This window comes from Megalops cyprinoides, chromosome 20, assembly GCF_013368585.1.
Source record: "Megalops cyprinoides isolate fMegCyp1 chromosome 20, fMegCyp1.pri, whole genome shotgun sequence".
Taxonomy (NCBI): domain Eukaryota; kingdom Metazoa; phylum Chordata; class Actinopteri; order Elopiformes; family Megalopidae; genus Megalops; species Megalops cyprinoides.
In genome coordinates, this window is record NC_050602.1 from 6,168,789 (window position 1) to 6,182,814 (window position 14,026).

General features: G+C 45.8%; 1 protein-coding gene across 2 annotated transcripts; it reads left to right on the top strand.

The window, feature by feature from the left end:
* gyg1a (glycogenin 1a) lies at positions 1 to 13,974 on the top strand. 2 transcript variants are annotated; one of them, XM_036554409.1, is made up of 8 exons: positions 1 to 123; positions 2,226 to 2,361; positions 3,174 to 3,348; positions 3,679 to 3,841; positions 8,752 to 8,878; positions 10,805 to 11,027; positions 11,741 to 11,791; positions 12,546 to 13,974. In XM_036554409.1, the coding sequence occupies exons 1-8, from the start codon at positions 117 to 119 to the stop codon at positions 12,711 to 12,713; spliced, it is 1,050 nt and encodes a 349-aa protein (XP_036410302.1). In that variant the 5' UTR covers positions 1 to 116; the 3' UTR covers positions 12,714 to 13,974. The 2 variants fall into 2 exon arrangements, with proteins under 2 accessions (XP_036410302.1, XP_036410303.1); XM_036554410.1 differs by lacking the exon at positions 11,741 to 11,791.
* Positions 13,975 to 14,026: the final 52 nt, after the last annotated feature.

A 14,026-nucleotide genomic window follows, 5' to 3' on the forward strand; every position in this document is an offset into this window, starting at 1 on the left:
CTAGGTACTGCCTCCACTATAAATCCGCTGTTGTACTATTTGCTTGGTCTCTCTCAGAAGAAGGCTGCTTCGTTTAAAGGCCGTGGCCACGAAGTAGCTTTAACAGTTCAAGAATCATGGCAGGTATGTGAAATTGTGTAAATTAAATTGGCAGCCTGTTCGCTTTACGCGTGTTTTGGCTAAATTCGCTGCCATTCGATAGACACGGGAAGGTTCTATGTCGAATTCCACGCAGTTGCAATCCCTTGCCCATTGTATCGGATTAACAAACGTTTTATAAGCAAACACCAAGTGTTGCTTCAAATCTACGATAAAACTGGCAGGTTGCATGTTGTTTTGATGCTGAAAGAGGAGGCCCATATGTCTCAGTGCTTGTGAATAGTATGATACGCAAGTTTGCAGCAGTTGTACGATCTCCGGTAGGAGGCGTGGGCCTAGTAGACGGCTGTGTCTTCACTGGCATATTCGCTACAAAATGTATTTCCTGTTTCCACGGCTACTGCTCTTTGGTAGAGTATGTTGTAAAATTTATCAAGGTTTTTTTTTTCCCATGAAAGCGAAACCGGAAACGTGTATTAATAAGGAGCCAAAAGTGACATGTAGCTGCTTTATTCCGCTGTTAGGGGATCGTAGTTGCTATCTCGGCACGTAGCTGTCTACATCACCTGTCACAAGCTGGCAATGACATGTTCATACATGGCTAGCTAACGTATATATTATTATATCTTTTGGAACAAGCCAGCACGCACCCAGATGTCCGTTTTCTTTAATACGACGTGCATATCCGTTATTGAATAACGGATTGTGACTAAATATATTTAACACGTCACCACAGACTTGACATTTTCCTGAAAGTTCAATTACGCGGCAGGTCACGTCGAACGCCAAATCTCGGAAGCCAGAGAGTAAAGAAACCAGGCAGGAAAACTTAGCCGTGAGACGTGACAATTAACATTTGCACAAAAGTCGAACACGTTCCTACAGGTTACTCCTCCGTGAGCTAACCACGGCGGGGTAGAGAGTGTGTCAATACATTCTTGATAAATTATTACTTACCGTTGAGTAGGTTAATGCCTTGCGCATGGATGATAACCCAAATCCATTATGCAATCGGTGGTTTACGTCGCGGACCCCAGCTAATAGGATTTGTTTTACTTATTGCCCATCACTTTTTGACTTCAGGGTAAATAAACATTTTGGTCGTGCTGTGTAGGCTGGTGGAGTCCAGTACAACCTTGGGAATAATGTAGACACACGTGCACGTATATAAAAGTAATTTTGGATAGTGTGATACTTAGTTCAAATCAAGCCTAAAACAGATATCTGAGCATATGAAAAAGCATAATACATTTAAATGAATAAGACGGAAATAGGCTATCGGTATGTATTATAACTTCAATTTCCAGTCAAATCGCTTAATGCTAAAGTTTGGATCCAGTTTATCTTATTCGTCACAAAAGAAATTAATACTAAATGTAGTGTTTCTAAACCGCATGCTGATACAAAGTAAGCTAGTTTGAGTGGATGCATAATTCTTTTCTGATTAAGTAAGCAAAATAGCAGCCTGTTACTTAGCGACCCCGTTGCTGTTAAAGCTGCTCTCAAGGTGAGTTGTATGCGAAGGCATTCCGTTGTCTAACAAATGTATTTCAGTAGAGGCCAAGTTCCAGGTTTTGAAACCAGAGAATACTCGTACCATTAGACCAGAGCCTTTAAATACGACGGTTCAATCACGGAGTTGTTTCCGTTTGCACAAGCAGACCATTTTAGATAGATGTTTTATGTGCAGTTGCAATGGATTAAAGGAACGAAGCTATCCAACGTGTCATCTCATGTTTTATTAACGAGGTCATTCGCCGTTGTTTCATATTACAACATGCAATGGATGAAGAAACGATCTATTGTAGATCATTTTTCAAGCGTGCTAACCCCCCCCCCCCCCCCCCCCCCCGCGCGCATGGAAACGTGACTTAACATTTATGAAAGGAGGGGGACAGTCTTTGATTGCAATGCTCAAAATCCATTTTTACTAACACTTACGGTTTTGTCGGGGAACAATTTAATGAGTGGAAAAAGTGATTTGAAATGGTAAGTGACTTTATTAGAGAACGAAAAAAAGCTCCTTCCCCCACCCCTTTTTACAATAATGAGAAGATTGCAAAGGAGTGTATATTAATCTCTATTGGCCGCTGGTACCAACATGCTTGTGCTGTGTTTCTTAACAGACCAGGCATTTGTAACGTTGGCCACCAATGACAACTACGCCAAGGGGGCGATGGTGCTTGGCAAATCGCTGCAGGGGCATAAAACGTCCAGAAAACTGGTGGCGTTGATTGGACCCCATGTGTCAGACCCAACCAGGTGTTGTATGGTCCACACTTCATCATTGCACCTTAAACATGTCACATTTGAGTTTATCCTCCGCTCAGACTAATGATGGGGAAAGTTAACCTCCATCACTTATGCATGTATGAACTAGTCAAAAGGCATATTCTTTATATCTAAACACCAATTTGATACTAGGTAAATGCTCCATCCATTCTGGGGCCTCTGAAGCCGTGCATGACGTCCAGATACATGGTTTCACACAGTTATGTATGTACATAATATGGAGTGCTGTCCATAGTTACTGGTACACCTGATTCAATGGCAACAAATGTGATATCGTTTAACTATATGAAAAATGGAGTTGTACTTAATGGTATTACACAGAGCATAGACATGTTCTTTATATGCATCTATATTTAGGGTGATAATGATATATACACGCATGTGTGTATGTACATGTAATGTATATAATAACACATTTCACAGTAGTTGTTGACCCTTCTGGAGGACTTCCAGCTGGCTAAGGCTTATGACTTGTTGCTCACTGATTTTTATCCCATCAGGAATGGTATCCAATCTGTAGCGCTGTGGACCAGACCACAGACACAAAGTGCACAGTTCCACCACACAATATGACGGTTGTGGCTATAGGATGCAAACTGTCCCTGGCAAACTACCAAACACACACATGCCACCTGTCAAATGGTGTAGGAAAAGTAGAAACATGTGTCTCGCCACTTCCTGCTGAGTGGCTGTTTCAAGAGCTGTCACAGGCTGGGTGGGGCAGATGGATCGTAAAATCAATATGGCCAATAATGGGTTCCCTTCCCCTCGCCCTCGATCAGGGAAGTGCTTCGGAATATCTACGATGAGGTCCGCCTGGTGGACGTGCTGGACAGCGGGGACACCGCGCACCTGGCATTGATGAAGAGGCCGGACCTGGGCGTCACCTTCACCAAGCTCCACTGCTGGACCCTGACACACTACTCCAAATGTGTTTTCATGGATGCCGACACGCTGGTCAGCCCGCAGCCGCGAGCCGCATGACACCGCATGTTAAACGCGCCTTAATTCAGGTTGTACAAGCCTACACAAAGGCTGGACAGAAACTGTATTTAGGAGAAATCATTTAAAGACAGTGTGTTTTGACAGTGTGCTTTGAAGGCCACACCTTGAACATACGTGCAGGTGGACAGATTGATCAGCTTTTTTTGGGTGTAGAACCACCCTGCAAATCAGATTGTTAATGCACTCTTCTGAGGGGGAAAAAACTGTCCTGCCACCCCAGAAAATAAGCAGTCAGCGAGCGGTCAGAAACAGTCGTATTCTGTCTCTGTTTTTACCCCCCAGGTGCTGTCGAACGTGGACGAGCTGTTCGACCGGGAGGAGCTGTCCGCCGCACCGGACCCCGGATGGCCAGACTGCTTCAATTCGGGCGTGTTCGTGTTCCGGCCCTCCAACGAAACGTACGAGAAGCTCCTCCAGCGCTGCACAGAGGATGGCAGCTTTGACGGTGAGCCACTCTCCGCCCACAGGGGGTAAACTAAGGGTGGAGATTGGTGTTGCTGTTGTGGTCGAGTGATAGGAGGGGTGTCAGTGACTGGTTGTTTTGTAGAACGTGTAGTAGCCCGATTTAGTGCCGTTCCCTGACTGTTCAACAGACTGTAAATTTCATGCCCTTCACCCTTGATGTAAATGATCTTTTTTTTTCAAGGTTTTGAGTGTGCCTTCTGCACAAATATCCTGCCTATTATAGTGCAGCTGAGGCCTTGACTGCAGCACAGGCAGCAAGTCACTAGGAAGGGCCTGCAGAAGGCTAAGGGTGCAAGAGAATGGCATACCGCAGTCCCCCGTAGATTTGGGGTTTTTGCAGGAATGAGAATGAAAACTCCACTGACCAAATATGTACAGTGGTTCTCTGCCTTTTGAGCCTTATGGCTTAGAGAGCTGGCTGTCTCCTTTGTTTCAAGCTTGGGGTTTTGGCTATTTCAGCCACTGGCTTCTAGTTTTAGCACCGTGTGCAGGCCTACATTCTAAAACAGCATGTGTTTACCTCCTCAATGAGTAACGTCTTTATAGAGCCTCGGGCTAGTACACAAGGCCCTTCTGTTGTTGTGCCCAAACTCCCCGACCCCACCCCACCCCCCTGTGTGTCCTTGAGCTATTTTGGGGGGGGGGGGGGGGCTTTTTGAGGTGGGGCAAGGTTGCAACCCACTGTTGCAATAGCCACATACCCATTGCCTGTGACTCGACTGACAGCACTGGCTGCCGGCAAGCATCTCCTAGCCTGGGACAACTTGACACCTTGTGTAAACGGTGACTTGATCTACGGCGAATGCATTTCGAAACACTGACGGTTTTAATTAAATTATTCCACCTTGTTCTCTCATGTCACCCACCCCCCTCAATCCTCACTGCTGAGCAAAACCTGTAACAGTCCCAGCTGAGATTGCACAACACCGCTGGCACCCCAGCACAGAGTCTCCAAACCGCTCTCGAGAGCAGCGTGAGGAATTTGGCAGCGGCTTCTCCTTGGAAACAAAAGGCCCTTTCATCGCACCCTTGTTTTAGTAGTGTTTTATAAGCGCGGGACTGCTCCATAAAGCCACCTCTCGAGGTGTAGCATGCACATAATGGAAATTTTTCCTTCGCCGTTTGATTCTGCCGTTTCCACGGGTTTTGAAGAGTGGAATTTTACCGATGTGCACACCGCATGATTCTTGAAGATTGCGTCGGATGGAGCGAGGAGCGATAGCCCGTCTGTTCAGTGGCTCACCGTGTGATGTCATGGGACTGAACTTAACGAGTACCCCTGGCATTAGTGTGGGTCTGGGATAAACAGCAGTCACATCAATGTCCTGGCGCTAATGATTTTAACGATTCCACAGTAAGTCTCTTCTTTGCTTTTGAAATTCGGCCAGAAGCACCGGCCTTTCATGAAATCCACTTGTTAACCAATTAGTATTTGTTATTGGAAAAATTTGGGGGCCGTAACGGAAAGTACAGTAATGTTTATTGTGTGCGCATCAGTGACGGTGTCTTTAGATCATCGCTGCGTTTTCTAGGAGTAAAATGCACTTTTGTGCACATGCCAGTCGGCCCAATTAGGGATTCGATTTACAGGATAAAATTAACAGCGTTATGCGAGCGTCATGGAATTGTCTAATACAATTTACAGTTGAGTAGTTGGACCTGATGCCAATTTGCTTTTTGTCTTCATGAATGGCATACTGTGGCCCCGTAGTGTCCTTACTGGGACGGTCTCGGTATTTTTAGCATACAACGCCTCTCTGTGTGTATCAACAGAAGCCAGCTCCACAAATTTCTCTAGCCTCAACATGTTTTTCCCTTCACATAGGAATGCTTGGGTTTATGGTCAAATCTGCCATGTTGGGAGATGCTAGTACTGCAAATACTGTATGTGGTACTTACTATTAAAATTGTAAGGAAAAGGAATCTCGCCATCATTGGCTCGCCGTGGAGATTGTCATAGGCTGTGGTCATAGCTGACTGCTCTAAACGCAAAGCAGATGATGTATGTTACTGTTGGCCTGCGATCACTCTTTGCACGACCGCACTCTGGGGGAGGGAGAACGCACGTCCATGTGAAAAGCCAGGAAGGTCACCTAAAGGCACTCTCCAACGAGCATTCAGTACTTGTGTCAAAATAGGTCCTTCCCAAACTGGATTTGGTGCTGTGCATGTCCAAATACAGCTACACTGTGATTTGGCTATGGCTGTATATAATGAGTAGTCTAACTTCTTTTTTGCCTGTGCCAAGTGGGCTGCCTGTAACTGAACAGTGCTCTCTTTCCTCTCATTTTTGACATATGGGATACCAGCAGGCATAGTATGTTGGTCTGTGCACATTGCTTGGCACAGCTCTGGGTCCCTGGTCACATGAAATGACTTCTAATCTGGTAATAAAGATTTTTTTCCTTGTAGCTTTTCACAGTATGGTACCAAATTCGATGGTGCCTTGATGCATGTTTGTCAACCCTAGGTCATAGGCCACACCTATTGTGGCTCAATGCTTTTCACACTTATGATGGCATTGACTAATGTATGACACATTTGTGATAGACTGTAGATGGTGAACTGCCTGGCCATGCCCAGTTATATCAAATTACAACTAAAACTTGTCTGAGATCAAGAATTGTTTCTGCATGCACATTTTAACTTTTTAAACCAAATTTTAGATCCTTCACTCTCTCAAGTAGTATCGGCCACATGATTCCAGACTCTGTCTGTAGAAGTTGTCCTGACCACAGCTCAAAGTGTCCAGCCATTTGACTTGAAAGCCCAGTGGCTGCGAGGAGTCTGTGTGTTTTATGGGACAAAGAAGGGCCCCCGAGAGGCGAACGCCCCCATCGCCTGCGGCAACCGTCCAGCAGCTTTTTACGGGCTCGGCAGGGCCTCCGTGGCGACGCGTCCCGCATCTAAAACAAGTCAGCTCCACTCCCCCCTTAACTGTGCCGCCCAAGATAATTCATGCGCATATATTTACAGCCCATATTTGCACTGCCAAATAGCCCAGATTTCAGCTCGGTTTGTGGGCGATGCAGGGGGGGGAAGAATGGCTGGCTGAGCAGTGGCCAGAACAGGCCACAAACCCCATACATTATTCAGCCCACTCTCCCATGTCTGCCTGTGTGCCATTCACACCTCCTGCAGAATAACCGTACACGGTGCCTTTTCGATGGTGCTTCAGATATGCCGGTGCACTGATAGTCTGAGATTAAAAGGGCCAAAAGGGCCAGCTATTAAAAGGGTCAAATATTAACTATTTGGCCCTTTTAATCATGGGGCCTGCCTCAGGAGCCTGATCTTGCATGCGCTGAGGAACGCCACAGCTCGATCGCCCACATGTTTGTCGCAGACCTGTGCCCCAGTCGGGCAACTTTAGAATGGAATCTCTGTCTTTGGGAAGCGCCCTGCTCGGCAGACTCTGTCTGCTGCCACCGCAGCTCCGAAATAGAAGTCTGACTAACAGTAGGCCTTTGGTCGGAGGACTGTGAATAGAGTGCCCAGATGAATTAGCCCGGGCCTGCCATCCTCGCCTTTGCTCATCGATTGATTAAAAAACAAAGCCGTCTGTCCCGGGGATAATGCAGCCATTTAGCGTCTGATACTTGTTTCCTGTCAGCCTGTTGTCTGTGCGATTTTTATGCAGTTTTGAGTTTTTGGAGGTGTGCCAGGTCATCCAGGGCATGAAGGCATTGAAAGAGGCGGGGGGGGGATGTGTGTGTCACAGGTGGAGCACTGAGCTATCATCTTTTTTTTTTTTTTTTGAGTTCACATTTGCTCATCTCTATTCATGTCTACTCAGCTGTGTGTGTGTAGGGGGCTGCCTCACTGTTTGCTGATAGTGTAGCTGACTGTTGTGTTATTTCAGCTTGCATGGCTGGTTCTCTCTCCTTGGCCTTCTCCTTGGCTACCTTATTATATAGGCCACAGCCATTTGCTCTTGTAAGAGGTTCATCCAATCAGACAAATGGAGAAAAGCTAGAAGTATTTAGTTGTGTCCTTTGTTCCTTCCAGAAATGATCAGGAACATCCTCCCATACATGTTAATTCAAGACAAAAATGTTTCCGGTTTTGTTAGCCAATATAGCCACTAAGCTTTTCTCAAGCCTTTAGCCTAACTGAGGTTTTCAGCATGACAGATCACCAAGATGTCTTCATTTCCTCTCTGCCACAATGTGGAAACTGAGAGAGAATGCCAGTGCCTTGCAAAATCAGTCTGTTCTCTACTCCAAAGGCCGGTCACTACGCTAACTAGATAAATGGATTCTGAATTAAGCAGATTAGGACAGACTTAAAGAGGCGATCGCTGTAATCGGATTCTTGAGTGTTTAAATGGTCAGAAGTTGTCGTCAAGTTATTTAGAAGTCTGTTGAACGTGGAGGAAAACAACCTTTGACCTACAAGTCTATGATTGCATAATTCTGCAAAACTGTATTCATTGATTCTGTAAGTTCTGCCGAATCAACTCAGCCTTGACCCACCCCAAGAGGTTAAATCAAAGTACAGGTGGCAATTACAAAAAATACCTACAAGAATAAAGATTCCTTGGAAGTTTACAACCCTAGAATTGATCTCATATTCTTATCATGAAACACAATTTTCATTGTTATTGTTCTGTAAAGACTGGAAGAATACCTTAAGCAGGAATCGGTTTTCTAAAACACAACCTCAGTTTTCAAAAAAGTTGGGGATTTCCATAAAAAACAGCTTTGTGTGAGTTATCTTTTTCCTCAGACCACATACCACTCAGGTGTAAAACAACCTATATCCATTAGCATATTGTGATTGGAGACCAGCATGTGCTACTAGTTACAGTGGGATTAACCCCTTTTCCATTTGCATATTTAATTTCTATACTACTAACAATCTGGTAATGGTGATCTTTCCTACTCACAGGTGGGGACCAGGGAGTTCTCAACAGCTTTTTCAGCAACTGGGCAACCGCGGACATATCCAAACACCTTCCCTTCATCTACAACCTCAGCAGCATAGCCATCTACTCTTATCTCCCAGCATTCAAGCAGTGAGTGTTGCCACATTCAGCTTCGTTTAATGATGTTTTGCTCGTATACTGGGGTGACATTTCAAACCCTGATTACTGCAGCTCTCACCAGAGACCAAACACACAGGGCTGTTTAGCTTGTCAGTGTGATTTAGTCTTGGATCTCTGTGTACTGGGGGGAAATAGCCTCTTGGCGACCTTCTGTGCTTGTAATGTTTTTGAGATTTTGTTCATTATTTAGGTCTGTGTTTGATAATGCTGCACTTGAAATATTTAGAGAAGAGACCATTTGCTTGTAGGTGTGTCAGTCTCTCAGTCTCTGTGAGCCTCAGAGTATCAGGGTTTGAGACTCTTGAGTGTCACAGTGTCTCAGAGCATCAGTGTCTCTGTGTCTCAGTGTCTCAGTGTGTTAGTGTCAGCCTCTCAGAGTATCAGTGTATTAAAGTGTCGGTCTTCGCGTCTTAGAGTCTCAGCGTCTGTGTATCAGAGACTGAGACACTGAGACTCTTGAGTGTCAGTGTCCTTGTCAGAATAAAAGCACGGTGCGAGATGGTTTGCTGCGTCCGATAAGGGCCTGTTGGCCTGTGGATGTGTCGTGGTTTTGAAGATCAGAGAATAAACAGGACCAAGGGCAAGTGAGCACGCTCACGCGCCGCGACGTGTCAGGTTACGAGGACTCGGCCCGTTCTAGGGTGTCCGCAGCAGCCTACGCAGAACCGATACCACCCGCCAAAAATAGAAGCGCTTATTTAAAGAGCTCCATGTGCGCCGGCCGCAGTGGCGTTTTTAACAGAGACCCCCCACCCACTCGAATCCGCCATAAATGATCTGCTGTCTTTGTGGAGGGGTTAATACCGCAGGTTAGGGCAGGTTAATGGCCTTGAGTACAAACTAGACACGTTTGAACTTTCTGATGAACCCTTATGCCGCACGTGAGCGGGGAACTTGAAGCCCAAGTCTCAAGCAAATTTCATGTGGATCAGTGCCAGGACCTGGGATGCCCCTGTCCTGCATGCAGTGAGCACCTCCTTGTCACTGCTGAACACATAACGCAGTCTTAGTGGCTTTACACCAATACGGTTAGTGTGTCTCTTTCTTTTCACACTTGAATTGCTTATCTTTGCAGTCTTATCTGAATTACAATTATCAGATGAATTGATAGCCACAGTTAAGGGTGAGACCAAATATTAAATCACTTCCGTTTCCTTGGATGAGTGTTCAAATTCTTGATAACTTGATTTTCTGTCTACTTCTCACAAATTTTCTGCTTTCTTGCTTTCTTGCCAATATCCATGAAGAAGAATCTCAGAACTATTAAATGTAATTATGCAATTTCCTGCCTGAAATGGAAGTTAACATAGACCTATTTCCAGTGGATCACTTACACAGGAAGAGCTGCTGTTTCAACTGCACCAGGAGGGGTGGGGTTCGATTCATGTGATGTTGGTAGTCATAGAATATTTTTGAGTATCAAATTATTCAAACTGTAAATCCCCAGATAAAATTACCAGTCTAGACCGCTCCGGGCTCCCCAGGCAAGCATGGACTGTTAACCTCTGAACATCCAGTTGTTATTTGCCATTTCTGCAGTGCAGAACTATTCACAGACGGGACTATTATTATTGTCAAGCCTACTGCTTGTCTTATGTGAATAGTCTATTAGATACTTAAGTACCAGACTGCTATCACAATGCAATTTCAGGGTAGATGTGTGTGTGTGTGTGTGTGTGTGTGTGTGTGTATATATATATATATATATATATATATATATATATATATATATATATGGGTAGGTAGATAGAAGTTAGCCACTTAATAAGGAGCATGAACCATGTGTTGATCTGTATCTATGTGTACATACTTCTTCTGGCTCCCTGACTTTGAAGTGGGTGAGAAGGGGAACTGTCGATGTGTGGTCAATACTCAAGTGCTGTCATTCTTTCATAGGTATGGCGGTGAAGCCAAGGTGGTCCACTTCCTGGGCAAGGTGAAGCCTTGGAACTACTCCTACGACCCCAAGACAAAGAGCGTCAAGGGGCACTCCCAGGAACCGTCCATGGTCCACCCCGACTACCTGCTGAAGTGGTGGGAGATCTACTCCACCACAGTGGTGCCACTGATGAAGGAGCACTACGGAAGCCAGCCCTTCCACTCTGGAGTCAGCGAAGTGGTAAGTCTGTGAGGGGGGAGGGGCTTAGCATATCCACAGTGACGGGAGAGCGGCGCCTCGTGAATCCAGCAACAAGCAGAGCCATCATGCTCTGTCAGCCGCAAGAGTTGCGCAAGCCAGTCAGGAAAAGTGTGTGTCCATATCAGATCTTGCGACTGGTCCAAATTGACAAGTTGCCAGCGACGCGTGACGAATACGCCCATTGTAGTGTTCGTGACGCCTGAGTTTCCTGTCACTGACAATCACCCCTGAGATTCATGCTTGTGTGGTTTCAGATGTGTTCAGTGGGTTAATTTAGCCATGAGGAAATATCCATCAGTAATGTTATGTATGTAATGTAATGTAATGACAAAATGTCTTTTCCTTATTACAACATGCAACTTTGTGTCATCTTTGAATGTCTGAAGAAATAGATATGCAAAAAAAACATGCAAAACCATTGTGGGGAAAATGGTATATCCTGTTTAAGTACAGAATAGGTATGATTATTTTATTCAAGTAGCATCCTTTTCCCGCCGTAAATTTGTAAAAAATATTAAACGTTTCCTGATTAAAAGCTGTTTGGCGACAAAAGCAACAATAAGGTACACTCCTTACAGAGACATTTCTGAAGCGCTAAATTATTGTGAACAGGACTTTCATTGGTTATTGGGGCGGCAGCTGTCCCATTCTGCGGTCTAACTTGTGTGCCCCTTTGTCTGGAAAATTTGCAGTTTGCTGAAATGGTCCATTATCTCCCAGTCTTTACTGAGTACAGTAGAAAGGTATGCACTACAGCTAGGCCTGGCCAGCTGGGCTTCCGTGCTTAGCCGTGGCCGAGGCCCTGACATGGGGCCACTAACGTTGCTTACAGGTAACTTGCACTGCACAAGCTGTCAGCTTGGGGCTTACGGGACCAGTACAGGTAAAAGCACCTTGTAAAGGGGTGTAAAAGGGCTGACCCAGTGACCAGGCAAGACAGTCCCAACGTTTAAGGCAGTGCTTCGGCCACCTGCAAGTCCTGCTTGTCAGTTTGCTTATGCGCTGAAAGACTTGCTGGTACGATACTGAGCTCCATGGCTGTGACTTTGGCTGATGTGATGAGTCAGAAGGTTAACGTTCCGAAAGACTTGCTGGTATGGGTCTGAGCTGGCCCAAGCTGATGGGATCACGTCAGTATGGTCGTGGCATCGGTAATGAGCATCTCCAGACAATCTACACCCTCAGCCTGACCACAATGGAACTAGTCAACAGAAATGTTGAGAAGAGGTGCGATCAGCAAAAGGGGGGGTAAACAGAAAATACCCTTTTCATGTTGCACTCATGGCCCAAAATTGGTCGTAAAAGGAGATGGCGTGTTGGCAAGGCAGTCCTGAGGTTCTTCTGTCAAAGACACCTTTAAACAAAGATGCCGTTGTTGGGGGGTGGGGGTGGGAGTGGCTTGCGCTGCATGGCTTTGAATGAGAATATTACATTTAACCTCTCGCATGCCAAAATTCCCACTCACTGTTGCCTGTCATCCCCCCCCCCACCCTCCAGGATGACATCCACCATGGTGTGGCCCACGTTCACGTCTCCGTGCCGCCCCCGCCTCCCGACATCTCCTCAGAGGAGCGCAAGCAGAAGTGGGAGCAGGGCCAGGCGGACTACATGGGCATGGACTCCTTCGATAACATCCAGAGGAAGCTGGACTCTTTCCTCAACTAGAACGAGGGGGAAGGAGGGGTGGTTCGGGGAAAGCGGATCTAGGAAGCACTTGCAGTTACACAGATTTCATAAGGGTGCGAGCAAACACGCGAACACGGTCAATACTCTAAGCTTGTTGACTGAGACGGTCAGCTTTTATTTAAAAAAAAACAAAAACAAAAAAAAAACAAAAATCAAACAGTTCAATGCAATGCGAGCTCATCTACCCTCCATTGACCCACGGCAAGACCTTAGTGCGGGTAGTGCTACAATGGATAAACTTTCGACTTTGTAGCAATTCAACACAACTATGCAGTTCTGTAAAACATGTCTAGACACGTCTCTCCCTCTCTGTCTCTCTATCTTTCTCTCTCTCTACATCTCTTCCTCTGGTAGACTGTGCCACACACACTGTGAAGTAAGCATTTGCCAACACAGGACATCAGCATTACGCAAACCCAGACTAGTAACCCAGAGCTGTAACTGTCACCTACACTGCGGAAATGACGTTCAAAACCGGTGCGGCTGCAAGGAAACGTGATCTGTTTTAAGCATTGGAGAGGTTGCAGGAGGCATGCCCGGATCCCTTTTTTAGGATGCCGAAGGGGATCGAAGCGCGGTATGTACAATGTAGTATTGTATTGTAAAGGATTGCCAGTGTCGTCCCGTTTGTAAAGCTATAAGGATTAACAGAGAGCACGCCCCCCCTCCGTCCAGGGTCTGACAATGTGAACTCCCTTTAACGCCTCTCTGTACAGTATATATTCTGCATGTTTGTTACCGGCCAGTTTGAAGGAGACCTGTTATCGCTTTCCGGTTTTAAATCGAAATGACTGTATTTTCCCCATTTGACCTTTCCGTATAAATCTATAACAGACCCCCCCCCACCCCGCCACCCATCCAAGAGACAAAGATGACAGCTGCCTTAGTTTGGTGTACTGTTTACATCACACCTAGCCTGCTGCTGCTACCACTCCTTTCAAAGCCTTGTTATGTCCTCTGCCTTTCACCTACGGTATAGTACACTTGCTCATATCCCAGTGCGGAACCTAGTGCCATTACACTCCACGTTGCGTAGGTCAGAGTCCAACACTACCACCCCCGCCTCCCCCCCGTAACGTTTTGGAGGACTCAGGTGTGGTATTCTGCTGGTTTTCCTCTAGGTCACCAAGGACAAGGCTGTGCACTCAGCTAGCTCTCATTTTTCTTTTTTTTGTAGTCCCCTGCCGGACTAACGAATCTGCTGGATTACTTAACCTCGACTGTAATGATGGCCCTTGTACCTGCAAAATTAAAAAGAGACTTAGTATTGTGAAACCTGTCGTCTTGTCCGT

Bases quoted from the DNA above. Each gene is read 5' to 3' on its own strand.
- gyg1a (XM_036554409.1), top strand. The intron at 3,842-8,751 runs GTGAGCCACTCT...TCCTACTCACAG, and splicing joins AGAGGATGGCAGCTTTGACG to GTGGGGACCAGGGAGTTCTC. The intron at 11,792-12,545 runs GTATGCACTACA...CCCACCCTCCAG, and splicing joins TTACTGAGTACAGTAGAAAG to GATGACATCCACCATGGTGT.